General features: G+C 43.0%; 1 protein-coding gene across 1 annotated transcript in view; it reads left to right on the top strand.

The window, feature by feature from the left end:
• Positions 1 to 17,843, top strand: part of PCDH15 (protocadherin related 15) — a 2,079,434-nt gene that overhangs the window by 1,666,760 nt on the left and 394,831 nt on the right. The window contains exon 24 of the mRNA XM_073596339.1: positions 7,165 to 7,277. Within this exon, the coding sequence (XP_073452440.1) occupies positions 7,165 to 7,277 (113 nt within the window). The remainder of the gene's footprint in view (positions 1 to 7,164; positions 7,278 to 17,843) is intronic.

Below are 17,843 nucleotides of genomic sequence, written 5' to 3'. Positions count from 1 at the left end.
ACGGTAAATGTTGGATATTACTAAAAATGGATAGGTGACAGTGTCAAGGAGAAGGCACCACCATCCCTGAGTAGTAGATATAGTCAGGAGAATAATTTGGTGGGACTTTATGGGTGCCAGGAAAGGAAGTTTCAACAGACATAAAAGTATCAAATAAAATTCATATTTTATTTAACATATACAAAAATTTAAAATTATGCTGGCTAGACATAATGACATGGATATGACATACAGCAGTACATATCAAAATCTATTTGGGTATAGACAGTCACTCGGTACTGTAGTCCCTAATCACTACATGTTTCGCCCAGTGGGGCTTCCTCAGGGGATATGTTGTGGGACCCAAGTGGATATGTGGCTGCATGAAATTGGATACAATTAGAAGCCATGAAAAAAATATTCACAAAAAAGTATATATAAATGAAAGCATTAATGGTTGTCCAAAGTTGGTTGATTGAGCTGCCATCTAATAAATAGTTACCTGCTAGTAGACTCAAGCCAGGTGTAGGAAAGTGGAATTTGCTCTGTACTGGAGAAGTTTGAGGTCTGGTAGAACTCAGGTGATGGCCGTGGGATCTGTGATTACCATATAGGGAGGGATTTAGAGAAGGAAGGGCAAAAGTAGGGAGGAAAGGAGGAGGGGGAGGAAAGGAGGAGGGAGGGGGAGGAAAGGAGGAGGGGGGGAGGAAAGGAGGAGGGGGGGAGGGGAAAAAAAAGGGAATGGGGGGGAAGGGAGGGAAAGGATGTGGGGGGGAGAAGGAGAGGGGGGGAAGAAGGAGAGGGGGGGAAGAAGGAGAGGGGGGGGAAGAAGGAGAGGGGGGGGAGAAGGAGAGGGGGGGGAGGGGGAGGGAAAGGGAAGGGGGTGGAGGAGAGAAGGAAATGGGGGGGAGGGGAATGCAGAAGGGAGAAAGGAAAGGTAAGTACTAGAAGGATAGTAGAGGAAAAGGGAAGGGGGTGTGGGGGTGTGGAAATGTGAAAGCAAACTGGTGTAAGAAGAATGAGGAATGTGTGTTTGGAGATGTGAAGTCCCAATGGGGTGGTGAACGAGGTAGGAACATGCTGGGTTAGTGAGATAGAGTAATCAAAATAGACTAGGAAAGCAGAATAAATACTTACAGAGAGCCCGGCTATGTCTAAAGGGGAGCAAGGGCTGCCAGATAATGATATTTGTCTGATAGGGAAATACAATATAGTAAAGGTAAGGGCTACAAGGATTGACTGCTAAGTGTGGAGAAACACATGTAGGAATAAAATAATGTATAGCCATAGTGGGCTTAACACTAAAGATTGTAAATGCTAGTTGACAAAAAAGTATATTAGTTGACCATATTGAGGTCAGACCAAAGTCCTGTTTACAGATTGTCTCCCCCACTTGAGAAGGGGGAAGTTTACGAAACGGTAACAGGTGTTTAAATATTTAAATTCTCTAGCATAATACTCATCGCTGCTAAAGAAATACAGAGAGCAGAGTATTTAGAAAGCAGTGTCACATTCAGAAGAATAGTAACCATAATGAAGGGATAATTAAGTTTACCTTGTGTGAGGAGAGATCCCTGAAGTGGCAGCCTGTCCATGATCTAACCTGATGTGTGATGGGGGTGTTTAAGTAGGCACACACGTGTGGAACATGTGTCTGCCTGTATCCAATGAAAGAGGAGGGGTGGAGGAGCAGTACAGAGAGCGTGCAATGGGGAGAGTAAGAAACTTACTTACTACATAGTTTTGATTTTTAAAATTATAACTCCTAGAGCAGAAAATCATTTTTTTTAGACACATCAGACACAGTGACTCATTGGACACAATGACATGGATAGTAGGATTATAAAACCTCTTTAAAATCTAGCAGTCTCACTTCCTGCCTGGTTTAATGTAGTATAACTGTAGTTAAATAAGCTTTATATTATTTATTTTTAAATAGTAATGGCACAGTGAAAGCAGACAAAACTTTCCAAAAATTGGCACTCAATTTTTCCTTTGTGGTCTAATATATTGTAACTGGAGTGGAATAGGCCCCACACAACAATGACATGGTGAGAATGGACATTGAATAAATGTTTTTGAATATGCAGCACCCAGTTCATCCCTGCCTTGTGTAATATAGTGTAAAAGCAGTATGATAAACCACAAAGCACAAAAGCAATAAACAGAAATGGTGGTTTAAAGCACAGCTATATGGTACTGGCTCTTGCTTAACAGACCCTGCCTGTTCTAAGTTCTAAAATCCTGAAAATGCTGTAGAATACACATTTGCATATATAAATCAGTTAATAGAAATCTGTTACCCCCCCTCCTCCTCAAAAAAGGTCCTATATAAATATCCCCTTAGCACAGCACTGATCTAACTAGCTAGAATACCAGACTGTAAAAGTCTGGTGTATGCAGAAGAGCAGCAGTCTCTCTAAAAGGGGTCACAGACAGCAATACAAGTCTGACAGCTGTTCTAATCCCTGTAAACACTATCCAAAACAAAAAAAAATGGATACCTTAATTTAGATTAAGGTGGATGTGTAAGAGATCCCATGAAGCCTCTTACCTGTTCACTGGGCTGAATAGAAATTTACATGCCTCTGTGAGTTGCAGATAGGATGTTTATAATCTCCTCCTCCATTGCCTACCCTACTTTCTGGGGCAATAGTTAAAAAGAAGAGTTTGGGCCCATTAGCATCAAGCTCCTCTCTATACAAACTTTAAAGGGGTTGTAAAGGCAGAGGGTTTTTTATCTTAATGCATTCTATGCATTAAGGTAAAAGGCCTTCTGTGAGCAGCAGCCCCCCTCAGCCCCCCTAATGCCTCATACACACGGTCGTATTTTCCAACGGGAAATGTTGGATTTGAGCTTGTTGACAGAAAGTCTGACCGTGTGTATGTTCCATCGAATATTTGGTGTCGGACATTCTGTCAACAAATGTTTGATAGCAGGTTCTCAAATTTTCTGCTAACAAAACTTTGTTGTCGGAATTTCCGATCGTGTGTACACAAGTCCAATGCCCAAAAGTTCATGCATGCTCGGAATCAAGCAGAAGGAAACGCACTGGCTATTGAACTTCCTTTTTCTTGGCTCGTCGTACGTCTTGTACGTCACCACGTTCCCACGTTCGTAATTGTTGGCCAACATTTGTGTGACCGCGTGTATGCAAGACAAGTTTGAGCCAACATCCTTTGAACAAAAATCCACGGTTTTGTTGGCAGAAAATCAGATTGTGTGTACGGGGCATAACACTTACCTAAGGTCCCTCTCTGTCCAGCGATGTCCACGAGTGTCTCAGCCATCCGAGATTCTCCTTCCTGATTGGCTGAGGCACAGCAGCTGTGCCATTGACTCCCGTTGCTGTCAATCAAAGTCAGCTAGCCAATCAGGGGAGAGAGAGGCAGGGTCGGGTCAGGACTCCGTGTCTGAACGGACACAGGGAGCTGTGACTCAGCTCGGGTGCCTCCATAGCAAGCTACTTGCTAAGGGGGCACTGAACAGGAGGGAGGGACCAGGATCACATACGAGGGACCCGAGAAAAAGAGGATCCAGGCTGCTCTGTGCAAATCCACTGCAACAGGGTAGAAAAGTATAACATGTTTATTATTTTTATAGTAAAAAAAACAAGACTTTACAATCACTTTAAGTTAAAAAAAATGCAAAGGGACTTCTTTACTATCAGAACTTTCTGCAACTAACTAGAGAATAAACTTTGGTAAAAAATGTCTCTATAGTGTGACTGAAGGAGATTAAAGTGGTAGTAAACCACAGCTTTCAAAAAAAAAAAAAAATCCCCTGCAAGGCAATGGCATAATGTGCTAGCATGCATCACATACCAGCACATTATGAAATACTTACCTTAGAATGAAGCCCTCCAGCGGTGCATTGTCACCTCTGACGGGGCTTCCATCTCCCCCCCCATCTTCCTCCTGGGTTCACTGGTTCCGGCTGTATGAGTGGCCAGGGCCATGATGATGTCACTGTCGTGCATGAGCGTGGGAGCCCTCGCCTAAGGCACGGAGCTCTAGAGGTCTGGCATGGTATGCCAGACCTTCAGAGTGCTTGCGCTGGTGATGTCACCAGCTGAATCCAGTGTGAATATCTCCTAAACACCACAAGTTTAGGAGTTATTCACTGTAGCTATAGGTTATTATATTATTAGACTTATCTGTAGGTACATGATCAAAAAATGAGTTTAGTACCACTTTGATTATATATCATGTAATGAGCACTACTTTCTGGGATGCTCTGACTCATTAACTGAATCAATCATTCAAACAAAGCACTGCTTAAAATTACTTTATACGCACGTGTACAGATCTTAACATCCCAAACATCACAATTCTAGCTACAAAGGTTTTGATTAAAGTGGAACTAAATCCTCTCAATCAGTATTAACTTGCTTTGTGCAATGGTTTTGTACAGAGCAGCCCCGAACCTCCTCTTCTAGGGTCCTCTGTTAGCACTCCAGGCTATTCCTCTTCTCTGTGTGCCCCTCTTCCTCTTCTATGGGGGCACACACAGCTTGGTTTGTCCCCACCCCACAGTCCCTTCTCATAGCATTTGATTGACAACAGCAGGAGCTAATGGCTAGAGCTGCTGTCCGAGTCCCTATGAGAAGAGGAAGACTGCAGTTGGGCACAGTGCTGGATCCCTGACAGGCTCAAGTAAATATTTAGAGAGGGGGGAGGGAAATAGTAAGTGGGGTGTTTTTTTACCTTAATGCAGGTAATGCATTTAGGTAAAAAAAAAAAAAAAAAACACCTAGTCTTTAGAGCGACTTTAACTATCATTAGTCCTCATGTTACTGGCATTAGTAAGTTACATTATATATATTTAGTTGTTTTAAAATTTTCTTTACATTCCTTCAGTTGCTTCCTGGTTTCTGACATAGGCGTAAATGATGTTACACATTCCATGAGTCTTCATGGGGTGTTTTTTTTTTCTTCTTTTATCTAGAGGAGGGAGGAGGGGTTTTTCTAAACTAATCACACCCTCCTGTCTGCATGTTTGAGCCAAGGGCAGATGGATTCCAGGAAGTAAATGCTACAGTACACGAATCCTCTGCCCTTACTCATGATGGCTGCAACTAGAAATGCTAGGGGGTGTTTTTCAAAATGGTTGCTCAACAAAATGTAGTACAGGATATACATATAGATGAGTGAGTTTGCTTTAAATATTAAATTGAATACATTTTTTGTGCCCAGATACAGTTACAGCTGCAGTTGCGCTTTAAGTTGTATTGTTGAACTAACCCAGGGACTACTAAACATCAACTTAATAACTATGAATATTCCACATGTTATCATTTAGCATAGCATGGTAAAACTTTCTTAAAATAGAAGACATTCACATGTCTCATTTCATCACATATCTCAAAAATAAGAGGAATATTTATCATTTTAGGACAGCGGGTAGGACTATGAAGAGCATTCTTTTACACCGCATCAGCTACTTGCACATCCAGTATTGCTGTAGTATAGAGCAAATATAGCCTAATATTATAAAGGCATTTATTCCAAACTGCATACAGACAGCTATTTGAGGCTTTTTGGTCTTTATCAGTGCATTGTATAGAAACCATAGCTTCTTCAGAATCAGGTCCATAATTGTGCTCATTTTGGATAAAATATAATAAACATCAAAGCACTCTCATCCACAATGACGCAATGGAGAAGATTTACTAAAACTGGAATCTGATGCAGCTGTACATAGGAGCCAATCAGTTTCTAAAACTCTAGCTTGTTCAATTAGGCTTTGGCAATAAAAAATAGAAGCTGATTGTTACTATGCACTACATCCTGTGTGTTTAGAACCAAAAAGAGTGGGGATTTTTAAGGTGCAAGTTGAATAAGTATCAAATATTTTTGTATAAAAAGACTTTTACTTTATTAAGAAAATACAATAAAATATTTTTCACATCAAAATATAAAAAGGAGATTTATATATGGAAGTGCCACATGTATTTAATTGCAGATGCAGTAACACAGCATAAACAATGTACTTCCCAACATGTTTCGCCCATCCGTCGGGCTTCCTCAGGGGATGCTGGTCACATGCAGAGTACACTGCCTTCTAGCGAAAAACATATGACAATGGTTGTATATTAGAACACAACATAAATACAGAGAATATGAATTCATTTGCTTAAATTACATGCATGTGCATCTTAGCTGTCATAATGCGATTGCCTACCTGTATCTCCTAGAACGGGGGGAAAAAGGGAAGAGGGGGGTAGGTCTGCCAGGATGGAAAAATGCTACCGCCGTACCGAGGGAGCCCTGCACTGAAGGTGAGCGTAGATGGTACAAAAAGGCCAGCTAAAATATATAAAAGGAAACGATAATGTCCTAATGTGTGAGGGTAAGCTGGAAATAACCTTCACATCATCATGGCACACAATGAATAATAGGGGTTAACACTCACAGGGGCTTATACGGCAGCTGGCTTAATGCCAGGGACCACACACCTCCAAGGATACAGATCACTTTAAAGGAATGCCTGAATAAAGCACAAAACACACTATGTAATACCTGCTGCTAAGTGTCAGCAGTAAAGAGGACAATGTCCTTCAGTATAAGCATCAAGTGGCACAGAGCGGTAACAGGCATGATGAATTTAACACAGAAAAAGCTACTTATGTAAATACCTGAGTGGAGAGATTGAAGTGCATGGGTCCCTTGGTTCCTGTAGCATGAACTGACTGCTAACAGCGGCTTTAAATACCATCCATCCGGTACCGATACCGGAAGCGGACCATGGATTGGGCTGCACAGGTGCAAGCATCGTCATGACTGCTTACTCCCCAGTCTGCCGCTGGGTCCTAAGGTCCGGAAGGCACGACAAGACGGGGAGCTCCCTCCGGTGGTAAACGGGGGAAATCTCACGTCTCTAGAGACAATATGAGATAAAGAGGCCAGGACAGCAGACACATGTCAGCACAGTGAATCCTGTGTGCTCCAATTTTAGTAAATCTGCCCCATATCTTCTGTTTGGTCATAACTTCTGTTAGTGTTCTGCAATGCATCTTTCCCTGAGGTACAAAGAAACACAGACTCCTTAGCCAGCACATAGAATAGTCTGATTTATTTTTTGCTTTAAAACCTTTATTACAGCATATTGCTGGGGAAAGTATGTTCATTGTTCAAATAAAAGTTATAATTTTAACTGAAAAAAATGTGTGTTTTTCTCTGTAGTTGGGTGTCATTGCTTACGATGATGGAGATCCAGTGAAGTCTAACAGCACAATGGTAATAATAACAGTTCTGCAGCCATCTGTAATCCCACGATTCACTCAAGAGGAATATAGGTAAGAAAGCATTTATATTATTCATTTCTAAATGAAAGTATGACGGGCTAATAAAATCATGTGCACAACAGCCATATATGAGATCCCCCTCTATTAATATCAAGGTATACAATATCAGACAGAACAACTTTTTAGGTCATAGTGTAATGTAATGTGACTTTGGATTTATGGTGAAATAAGAAGCAACTTTATCAATCTATTCGTCACTCTAGTGTTGGGAAAGATCTAGAGGAACATATTTATATCCCATGCACATGGGGAAACAGCTATGACCAAGAAACTATTGCTGAGACCTGACTTTTGACCCTTACTTAATCACAGAAAGATGTATGTTGCTTTGAGTGCATTCTTGCTGTGCTTGTGGGATTAAATAGAAAGCAAACTGCAATATTCATAATTGCTGGGTCTGGCCTCCAGGAAACAAAATACACTCCTGAGAAGTAAACATTTCTGACCCATGCATTGATTCCTAGAGGCAAATACTTAACTAGGGATCTCAGGACAATGTCTTTTTGCTTTTGGTATGAGTTTCCCCCAAAATCCATACCAGACCCAAAGGCCCTGTTATGGATTGGAGGAGGACCCCGTACTGTAGTTTTTTTTTTTCTTAATTCCAGCTTTTCTTCTGTTTACGTTCTGCTTTCAGCAGGGAATCCCACTGACAGTAAGGGGGAGTAATTGTTGTTAAGCACACAGCAGGTGCTGGCTCCTCAAAGTGGTTGTAAACCCTTTTTGTCTTACTTTAAGAGAATAAGGCCTACCTATATATAGTGGAAATATCTCCTAAAAGTGCGCCGTTTAGGAGATATTTCACTTGAAGTGTGCCGATGTCGTCATCGGCGCATGCGCTGTAAAGAAACGGACCACCATGCCGTTTCTTCCCCCAGTGCGTGCCGTGACTGATGGCTCCCGCATGCATGTGCGGGAGTGACGTCACGCGGCTGCGGCCAGTCACTGAGCCGGAGTCTGGGGCCCCCAGAAGAAAAAGGGGCGAAGATGGATGCGGCCTGCACAGGGGACAGCGTGGGCTTCGTTTGCAGGTAAGTGTCATATAATGGGCTAGTATGTGATGCATACTAGCCCATTATGCTTTTAATTTGCAGGCCTTGCGGGGAGCAAAAAGGAAGTAAAACCCATTGGGGTTTACTTCCTCTTTAACAACAATCTATTTACTGGCTTGCAAGGATGCAAGTGGGTGCCAGCTCCTTAACAACTGGCTGAAAGTTCACACATTCTTTAAATTTTGCATGCCTGGACCACTAATTATTTAACACATGCATTTATTTATTTTCTTTAGTGAATTGACTTTAATTGTTTTATGTGGAATTTACCAAGCATTTTTGCTTTTTGAGATACAGTATATACCACACAAAGGGACAGTGAATTGACATTTTCAGTATTGCATGCGATATTTGGCAAAAATGCGTCAATACTGCATGTAATATGCTTTAGTGAATTGAGCCCCATCCCCTTTATCAAGGGGCATCTTACATGTGTTTTTTTTTTTCTTTTTAAACACTGCTTTATTTCCCTATTAAAGGTTTAGCCTTGCAGGGGTCAGTTTAAACTTTATACAACCACCAAAACAAGGTCCAGCCTCCTGACCAATTTACCACCCAGCTTGGTCTGTGCATGATCTCAGCCTGTTCTAGTGCAGTCTTGCAGCTGTCATTTACATGAGATGTCGGTTTGGTTAAAGTGCCTATCTGTAAGGCCAAACAGGCCTGAACACATGACCCTAGAACATTTCTCAGAAGCAACTTCAACAGGAACACTGACTGCATGCAGGCCCTTCTCTTTGTTTGCATAACTCACCAGACTTTTATTAGACACCCCCCCCCCCCCCCGACACCACTAAGCTACTTGAACTGGCTCTCCCAGTGTCATTTACCACACTGTGACAGATGTACTGACTGTACATACCATATTTATAAATATACACTGTGTGTTTATAATATATATATATATATATATATATATATTACACACGTACATTGTTGTTTTGTTTTTGAAGCCTCATCTCCTCCTCTATTTCTACACAATTTGGCACATATATTTGTCTTTACTTCATTAACTTGAAGTTGTTTTTGTCATGTTGCTTTGCCTCATTGTCTTAGAAATTAGCATCTAAAATGAAACAGATTTAGCTTTGTGGAGAATGCTATCAATTTAATTTCAGAGCACAGAGATTCTATTTTTATTCTTCCATTAAAAAAAAAAAAGAAAAAGTAAACTTGTTTGAAAATGGACTTCCTAAACTATGCAACCTATTTAAGAAATGTATCATTTGCACATAGCCAAGCTATTTGTTGTTGCTTCTTTTTGTACATGCCATCTTATTTCACTGCTTGCTGCATTAAAGAATAAAATATGCAAAAACTTACATTAAAGCATGGATAAATGCTGGCATGGACATCTGCCACATTTTAGTACCAAGGTTGAGTGATTTGTAAATAGTGCTTATGGCTCTTCTGGTTTATAAACTATATTTCCTGCTCTCCTTCTGTAAATATACAGCACAGGAGCTTTGAAAACATGCTTTATAGAGTCTTCCCTAAAGCAGGTGCCATACTAATCTTGTTACAGGTATAGCCAAGAACACCCTCAGCTCTCCAGCAGGCAGATCATGTGGGAGCAAACAAAGTCAATGAAGTGGCAAACAAAGTCAATTTTGGTCCCCTGTTCAGAAATTATGTTTGCTCCCTACAACAATCTTTTTGCCATAATAACCTCTTGTTCATTCTCTTTATTGTTTTCAAAAAAGGGTATGACAGCAAGTGGGGCTCATAAATTACAATGAACAATAGTATCAGTAGTACGGCTGCTTGTACAACAAGATTGTTTAACAAGAAAACAAGATTGTCAGTGGTCGAGTATCAGGTCATCGAGTATAGATTGTGTCAAAAAGGTCTACCGTGACCAACAAGACTATAAAGTGACACCTGGTAAAGGAACCTGACTATATATTGTGGGCAGTTCTAAGATAAATGTATAAAGTTTATAGGGAGCCATAAATGCTTAGCTCTATTGCCGTTCAGAGTTTCTACTATAAAAGAGTAGAAGGAGGAGAGGAAAGGAAAATAGAATGATAAGGGGGGTCATGGAGGAACAACTGTTATGTTTAACAAAGCAGGCCAGCAGATGACAATCTCTACTAGTCTCCCTGCATCTGACATTTCACAAATGCAAGGAAAATGTGTGATAGGACCTTGTTGTTTGAAATTCCGACTGTGTGTAGGCTCCATCACACATTTTCCATCGGATTTTCCGACACACAAAGTTTGAGAGCAGGATATAAAATTTTCCGACAACAAAATCCGTTGTCGGAAATTCCGATCGTGTGTACACAAATCCGACGGACAAAGTGCCACGCATGCTCAGAATAAATAAAGAGATGAAAGCTATTGGCCACTGCCCCGTTTATAGTCCCGACGTACGTGTTTTACGTCACCGCGTTCAGGACGATCGGATTTTCCGACAACTTTGTGTGACCGTGTGTATGCAAGACAAGTTTGAGCCAACATCCATCGGAAAAAAAATCCTAGGATTTTGTTGTCTGAATGTCCGAACAAAGTCCGACCGTGTGTACGGGGCATTACAAATTCAAATTTTTTGGAACGGGCTTCCCCACTGACAGATGAATATAAACAAAAGAGTACCGGCAATGAAAATGCTAAAGAAAAACAATGTGGGGTGCCCCCCCTCAATTCATACCAGGCCCTTTATGGATTTTGGGTGGAACCCTGTGCCGTTTTTACATTTTTTATTTTGGCATGGGGTCCCACACAAAATCCATATCAGCCCCTTATATGAGCATAAAGCCCAGCAGGTCAGGAAAGGTGGGGAGTGAGTGCCCCCCCTCCTGAACCATATCAGGCCACATGTCCTCAACATGGGGGGTGCTTTTGGGTAGGAGGACTCCGTTTCCTGTTGATTGGGGACAAGGGCCCCTTCCCCACAACCCTGGCCAGATGGTTGTGGGGGTGCGGAGGGTGACTTATTGGAATCTGGAAGCCCCCTTTAACAAGGGGGCCAACAGATCTCAGCACCCCCTATGTGAATAAATAGGTGACACATTGTACCCCCTACTCATTCACTAATAAGGTATAAAAAGTAAATAAGAACACAACAACAATTTTGACAATTCCTTTATTTAAAAAAATAAATAAAAATAAATGCCCCCATCTAAAAGTAGTTTAGGAGTCAATCATGATAGCTGCCGCTGCCACTGACCCTCAAAAAAAAAAAAAAAAAAGCTCTGCACCCCACTAAGGCTCCCATTGTCTAACAGCCCACCGTCTGACAGCTCTTAAATAACTGAGGGGTTGGACCACCTGATTACATCGTTGGGTGACCCCGTTCCCTTGTGCCATCACTGACCTGGGCATGCTGAGTCAATTACATCATAGGAGCCTGCATCGGCTGCAGAGCTTTATTTTTTTTTTGGGTTGGCGATAGTGGTGGGCATCGTGATTGATGCTGGATCTACTTCGGGGGACATTTTTTTTTAAATAATGCAGTTGTCAAAAACAGTTGTGTTTTAATTTACTTTTTACACTTTTTTAGTGAATGAAGGGTGCCGGGATCTAGAGGCCCCCTTGTTAAAGGGGGCTTTTTTTCCGATATGTCCCCCCCCCCCCACACCTCCACAACCACTGGGCCAGGATTGTGCTTTGACTGTATGTAGCTGAAGCTACATATAGTTTATACAGCACTCCCAGCATGCGTATGTATTAGTGAAGGAAATCATTTGTTGGGACCAGTTTTATCAAACTGCATGCCCTTTGAGGCAGAACAACAACTCTTCTCTTTATATGTTTGGTGACATTATATTTCCTAATGCAGTGAATCAAATATAGAAATACCAGCATAACTAAAAAAGATGAGCTGTCTAAATTGATCTAAGCACATAACCAATTTTGCCATCTGCTTCTTTAAAGTAAATCCATTAGGTTACAGTCTGTAAAGAAGTGTGTAAGAAAATGAAAAAAATGCATAATACATACATTTCAGCTACAGTATATGGAGTCTTTGTTATCTCTACAAGTATGTGAACCTAGTTTTGGTGTTCTAGTGATATTTCCTTTTGGTGCATACAAAAACATGTACACATGCCTTTTTTTGTAAGCTGTGTGTTAAATGTGTTTGGACAGAAGCATCACAAAAAGATTTCCTCAGATCATGGTGTTCCCATGATTAAAAATACAACAGTATATTGTTGAAGTGACTGTGCGATTTGGATATAAACTGTAGCCTGAACTTTGCACTGCTGAGGTGTTTTATATATAGATATATAGATATCTATATCTATATCTAGATATAGATGTGTATATCTATCTATCTATCTATCTATATACAGTGGGGACGGAAAGTATTCAGACCCCCTTACATTTTTCACTCTGTTATATTGCAGCCATTTGCTAAAATCATTTAAGTTCATTTTTGTTCCTCATTAATGTACACACAGCACCCCATATTGGCAGAAAAACACAGAATTGTTGACATTTTTGCAGATTTATTAAAAAAGAAAAACTGAAATATCACATGGTCCTAAGTATTCAGACCCTTTGCTCAGAATTTAGTAGAAGCACCCTTTTGATCTAATACAGCCATGAGTCTTTTGGGGAAAGATGCAACAAATTTTTCACACCTGGATTTGGGGATCCTCTGCCATTCCTCCTTGCAGATCCTCTCCAGTTTTGTCAGGTTGGATGGTAAACGTTGGTGAACAGCCATTTTTAGGTCTCTCCGGAGATGCTCATCTGGGTCAGGGCTCTGGCTGGGCCATTCAAGAACAGTCAAAAAGTTGTTGTGAAGCCACTCCTTCGTTATTTTAGCTGTGTGCTTAGGGTCATTGTCTTGTTGGAAGGTAAACCTTCGGCCCAGTCTGAGGTCCTGAGCACTCTGGAGAAGGTTTTCGTCCAGGATATCCCTGTACTTGGCCGCATTCATCTTTCCCTCGATTGCAACCAGTCATCCTGTCCCTGCAGCTGAAAGACACCCCCACAGCATGATGCTGCCACCACCATGCTTCACTGTTGGGACTGTATTGGACAGGTGATGAGCAGTGCCTGGTTTTCTCCACACATACCACTTAGAATTAAGGCCAAAAAGTTCTATCTTGGTCTCATCTGACCAAAGAATCTTATTTCTCACCATCTTGGAGTCCTTCAGGTGTTTTTTCGCAAACTCCATGCAGGCTTTCATGTGTCTTGCACTGAGGAGAGGCTTCTGTCGGGCCACTCTGCCATAAAGCCCTGGCTGGTGGAGGGCTGCAGTGATGGTTGACTTTCTACAACTTTCTCCCATCTCCCGACTGCAACTCTGGAGCTCAGCCACAGTGATCTTTGGGTTCTTCTTTACCTCTCTCACCAAGGCTATTCTCCCCGATAGCTCAGTTTGGCCAGATGGCCAGCTCTAGAAAGGGTTCTGGTCGTCCCAAATGTCTTCCATTGAAGGATTATGGGGGCCACTGTGCTCTTAGGAACCTTAAGTGCAGCAGAACTTTTTTTGTAACCTTGGCCAGATCTGTGCCTAGCCACAATTCTGTCTCTGAGCTCTTCAGGCAGTTCCTTTGACCTCATGATTCTCATTTGCTCTGACATGCACTGGAAGCTGTAAGGTCTTATATATACAGGTGTGTGGCTTTCCTAATCAAGTCCAATCAGTATAATCAAACACAGCTGGACTCAAATGAAGGTGTAGAACCATCTCAAGGATGATCAGAAGAAATGGACAGCACCTGAGTTAAATATGAGTGTCACAGCAAAGGGTCTGAATACTTAGGACTATGTGATATTTCAGTTTTTCTTTTTTAATAAATCTGCAAAAATATCAACAATTCTGTGTTTTTCTGTCAATATGGGGTGCTGTGTGTACAGTAATGAGGGAAAAAAATGAACTTAAATGATTTTAGCAAATGGCTGCAATATAACAAAGAGTGAAAAATGTAAGGGGGGCTGAATACTTTCCGTCCCCACTGTATATAGATATATATCTACCTATATATAGAGAGAGAGAGATCTATATATATATATATATATATATATATATATACACAGGTAAAAGCCAGTAAATTAGAATATTTTGAAAAACTTGATTTATTTCAGTAATTGCATTCAAAAGGTGTAACTTGTACATTATATTTATTCATTGCACACAGACTGATGCATTCAAATGTTTATTTCATTTAATTTTGATGATTTGAAGTGGCAACAAATGAAAATCCAAAATTCCGTGTGTCACAGAATTAGAATATTACTTAAGGCTAATACAAAAAAGGGATTTTTTAGAAATGTTTGCCAACTGAAAAGTATGAAAATGAAAAATATGAGCATGTACAATACTCAATACTTGGTTGGAGCTCCTTTTGCCTCAATTACTGCATTAATGCGGCGTGGCATGGAGTCGATGAGTTTCTGGCACTGCTCAGGTGTTATGAGAGCCCAGGTTGCTCTGATAGTGGCCTTCAACTCTTCTGCGTTGTTGGGTCTGGCATTCTGCATCTTCCTTTTCACAATACCCCACAGATTTTCTATGGGGCTAAGGTCAGGGGAGTTGGCTGGCCAATTTAGAACAGAAATACCATGGTCCGTAAACCAGGCACGGGTAGATTTTGCGCTGTGTGCAGGCGCCAAGTCCTGTTGGAACCTGAAATCTCCATCTCCATAGAGCAGGTCAGCAGCAGGAAGCATGAAGTGCTCTAAAACTTGCTGGTAGAAGGCTGCGTTGACCCTGGATCTCAGGAAACAGAGTGGACCGACACCAGCAGATGACATGGCACCCCAAACCATCCCTGATGGTGGAAACTTTACACTAGACTTCAGGCAACGTGGATCCTGTGCCTCTCCTGTCTTCCTCCAGACTCTGGGACCTCGATTTCCAAAGGAAATGCAAAATTTGCTTTCGTCAGAAAACATGACTTTGGACCACTCAGCAGCAGTCCAGCTCTTTTTTTCCTTAGCCCAGGTGAGACGGTTTTCGCGCTGTTTCTTGGTCAACAGTGGCTTGACACGAGGTATGCGGCAGTTGAAACCCATGTCTTTCAAGCGTCTCTTGGTGGTGGATCTTGAAGCACTGACTCCAGCAGCTGTCCACTCCTTGTGAATCTCCCCCACATTTTTGAATGGGTTTTTTTTCACAATCTTGACTAGGGCGCGGTGATCCCTATCGCTTGTACACTTTTTCTGACCACAGTTTTTCCTTCCCTTTGCCTCTCTATTAATGTGTTTGGACACAGAGCTCTGAGAACAGCCAGCCTCTTCAGCAATAACCTTTTGTGTCTTTCCCTCCTTGTGCAATGTGTCGATGGTCGCCTTTTGGACAGCTGTCAAATCTGAAGTCTTCCCCATGTTTGTGTAGGCTTCAGAACTGGACTGAGAGACCATTTAAAGCCCTTTGCAGGTGTTTTGAGTTAATCAGCTGATTAGTTTGTGGCACCAGGTGTCTTCAAAATTTAACCCTTAGGCTGGGTTCACACTGGTGCGACACGACAGCCGTCCTACTTTGGATCCGACTTTGCCCTGCGACATGAAGCCGGCATGTGTCCGATTTTCAATGAACGGGGATCCGACTTGGATCCCCGCCAATGCCCGGCACTGTGTTTGGTATGAATCTTTAGGGGGAACTCCGCGCCAAATTTTAAATAAAAAACCGGCATGGGTTCCCCCTCCAGGAGCATACCAGGCCCTTGGGTCTGGTATGGACCTTGAGGGGAACCCCCTACGCCGATAAAAACGGCGTGGGGGTCCCCCCCAATCCATACCAGACCCTTATCCGAGCACGCAGCCCGGCCGGACAGGAATGGGGGTGGGGACGAGCGAGCGCCCCCCCTCCTGAACCGTACCAGGCCGCATGCCCTCAACATGGGGGGTTGGTGCCTTGGGGGAGGGGGCGCGCTGCGGCCCCCCACCCCAAAGCACCTTGTCCCCATGTTGATGGGGACAAGGGCCTCTTCCCGACAACCCTGGCCGTTGGTTGTCGGGGTCTGCGGGCGGAGGGCTTATCGGAATCCAGGAGCCCCCTTTAATAAGGGGGCCCCCAGATCCCGGCCCCCCACCCTATGTGAATGAGTATGGGGTACATGGTACCCCTACCCATTCACCTAGGGAAGTGTCAATAAAAAAAACCACAGTACACAGTAGGGTTGTCCCGATACCGATACTAGTATCGGTATCGGCACCGATACCGAGCATTTGCCCAAGTACTTGTACTCGGGCAAATGCTCCCGATGCCTCCCCCGATACCTGAACTGTCAGCTGTGATCGGCGCGTGGGGGAGTTACAAGATTCTCCCCCAGCGGCTTTCACCAGCTTTAGTGACAGACAGCGGTGATCGCTCACAGCTGACTGTCACTGCATCCTCCTCCGTGCCCCCTCCTTTCCTCTGTCCCTCTCAGCTGTCCCCTCCGTTCTGCTCTTATCTGTCCCCTCCGTTCTGCTCTTATCTGTCCCGTCCGTTCTCCCCCTCAGTTCCTCCGTCCTCCCCCTCCTCCTTCCTTTGTGTATGGATAGAGTCAGCTGACTCTGTCCATTCACATAACTGAAACATTGTAATCTCCTGTGATTACGATGTGTCAGTTTATGAATGGAGAGAAGCTGCGGTCTTCTCTCCATTCATTGTCAGTGCAGCTGACGCTGCAGAGAAAGGGACTGGGGAATCTCTATCCTCTGTCTCTTTATCTGTCTCAAGGGGGAGATATCAGAGGTCTGTTAAGACCCCTGATATCTCACCAAAGCCCCCCAAAAGGGCTGATTAAAAAAAAAAAACAAAAACAATAAAGAATAAAAGAAATATTATTGTAAAAAAAAAAAAAAATAACACACACATACAACGTTCACCCCCTCCCCCCCCCAAAAAAAAAAGCAAGCACTGTTAAAAAAAAAAAAAAAATGAAAAAAAAAAACACTGTCACGTGACATTAAAAAAAAAGTATCGGTATCGGCGAGTACTTGAAAAAAAGTATCGGTACTTGTACTCGGTCCTAAAAAAGTGGTATCGGGACAACCCTAGTACACAGGTTTCAAAATTAATTTATTGGGCAGCTCCGGTATCTTCTTCCGACTTCTCCCGGTGTTCCGCCTCTTCTCCCGGGCCCCGCCGCTATCTTCTTCCAGCTCTATTGCCAGCGAGGGGCCCGGTCTGCTGCCGCTGTCTTCTCGCCGCTGTCTCGCCGCTTCTTCTCTTCATCTCTTCTTCCGATGTTGACACGACGCTCTCCCCGGCTGGAATGCTCTCTGTGCGCTCTGCTCTGACTTATATAGGCGGTGACCCCGCCCCCTTATGCCGTCACAGTCTCTGGGCATGCTGGGACTGTGACGGCATAAGGGGGCGTGGTCATCGGGTGATGACCACGCCCCCTAAAACGTCACAGTCCCAGCATGCCCAGAGACTGTGACGGCATAAGGGGGCGGGGTCACCGCCTATATAAGTCAGAGCAGAGCGCACAGAGAGCATTCCAGCCGGGGAGAGTGTCGTGTCAACATCGGAAGAAGAGATGAAGAGAAGAAGCAGCGAGACAGCGGCGAGAAGACAGCGGCAGCAGACTGGGCCCCTCGCTGGCAATAG

This window comes from Aquarana catesbeiana, linkage group LG08, assembly GCF_042186555.1.
Source record: "Aquarana catesbeiana isolate 2022-GZ linkage group LG08, ASM4218655v1, whole genome shotgun sequence".
NCBI lineage: Eukaryota > Metazoa > Chordata > Amphibia > Anura > Ranidae > Aquarana > Aquarana catesbeiana.
This window is presented reverse-complemented; position numbering and strand designations above follow the sequence as displayed.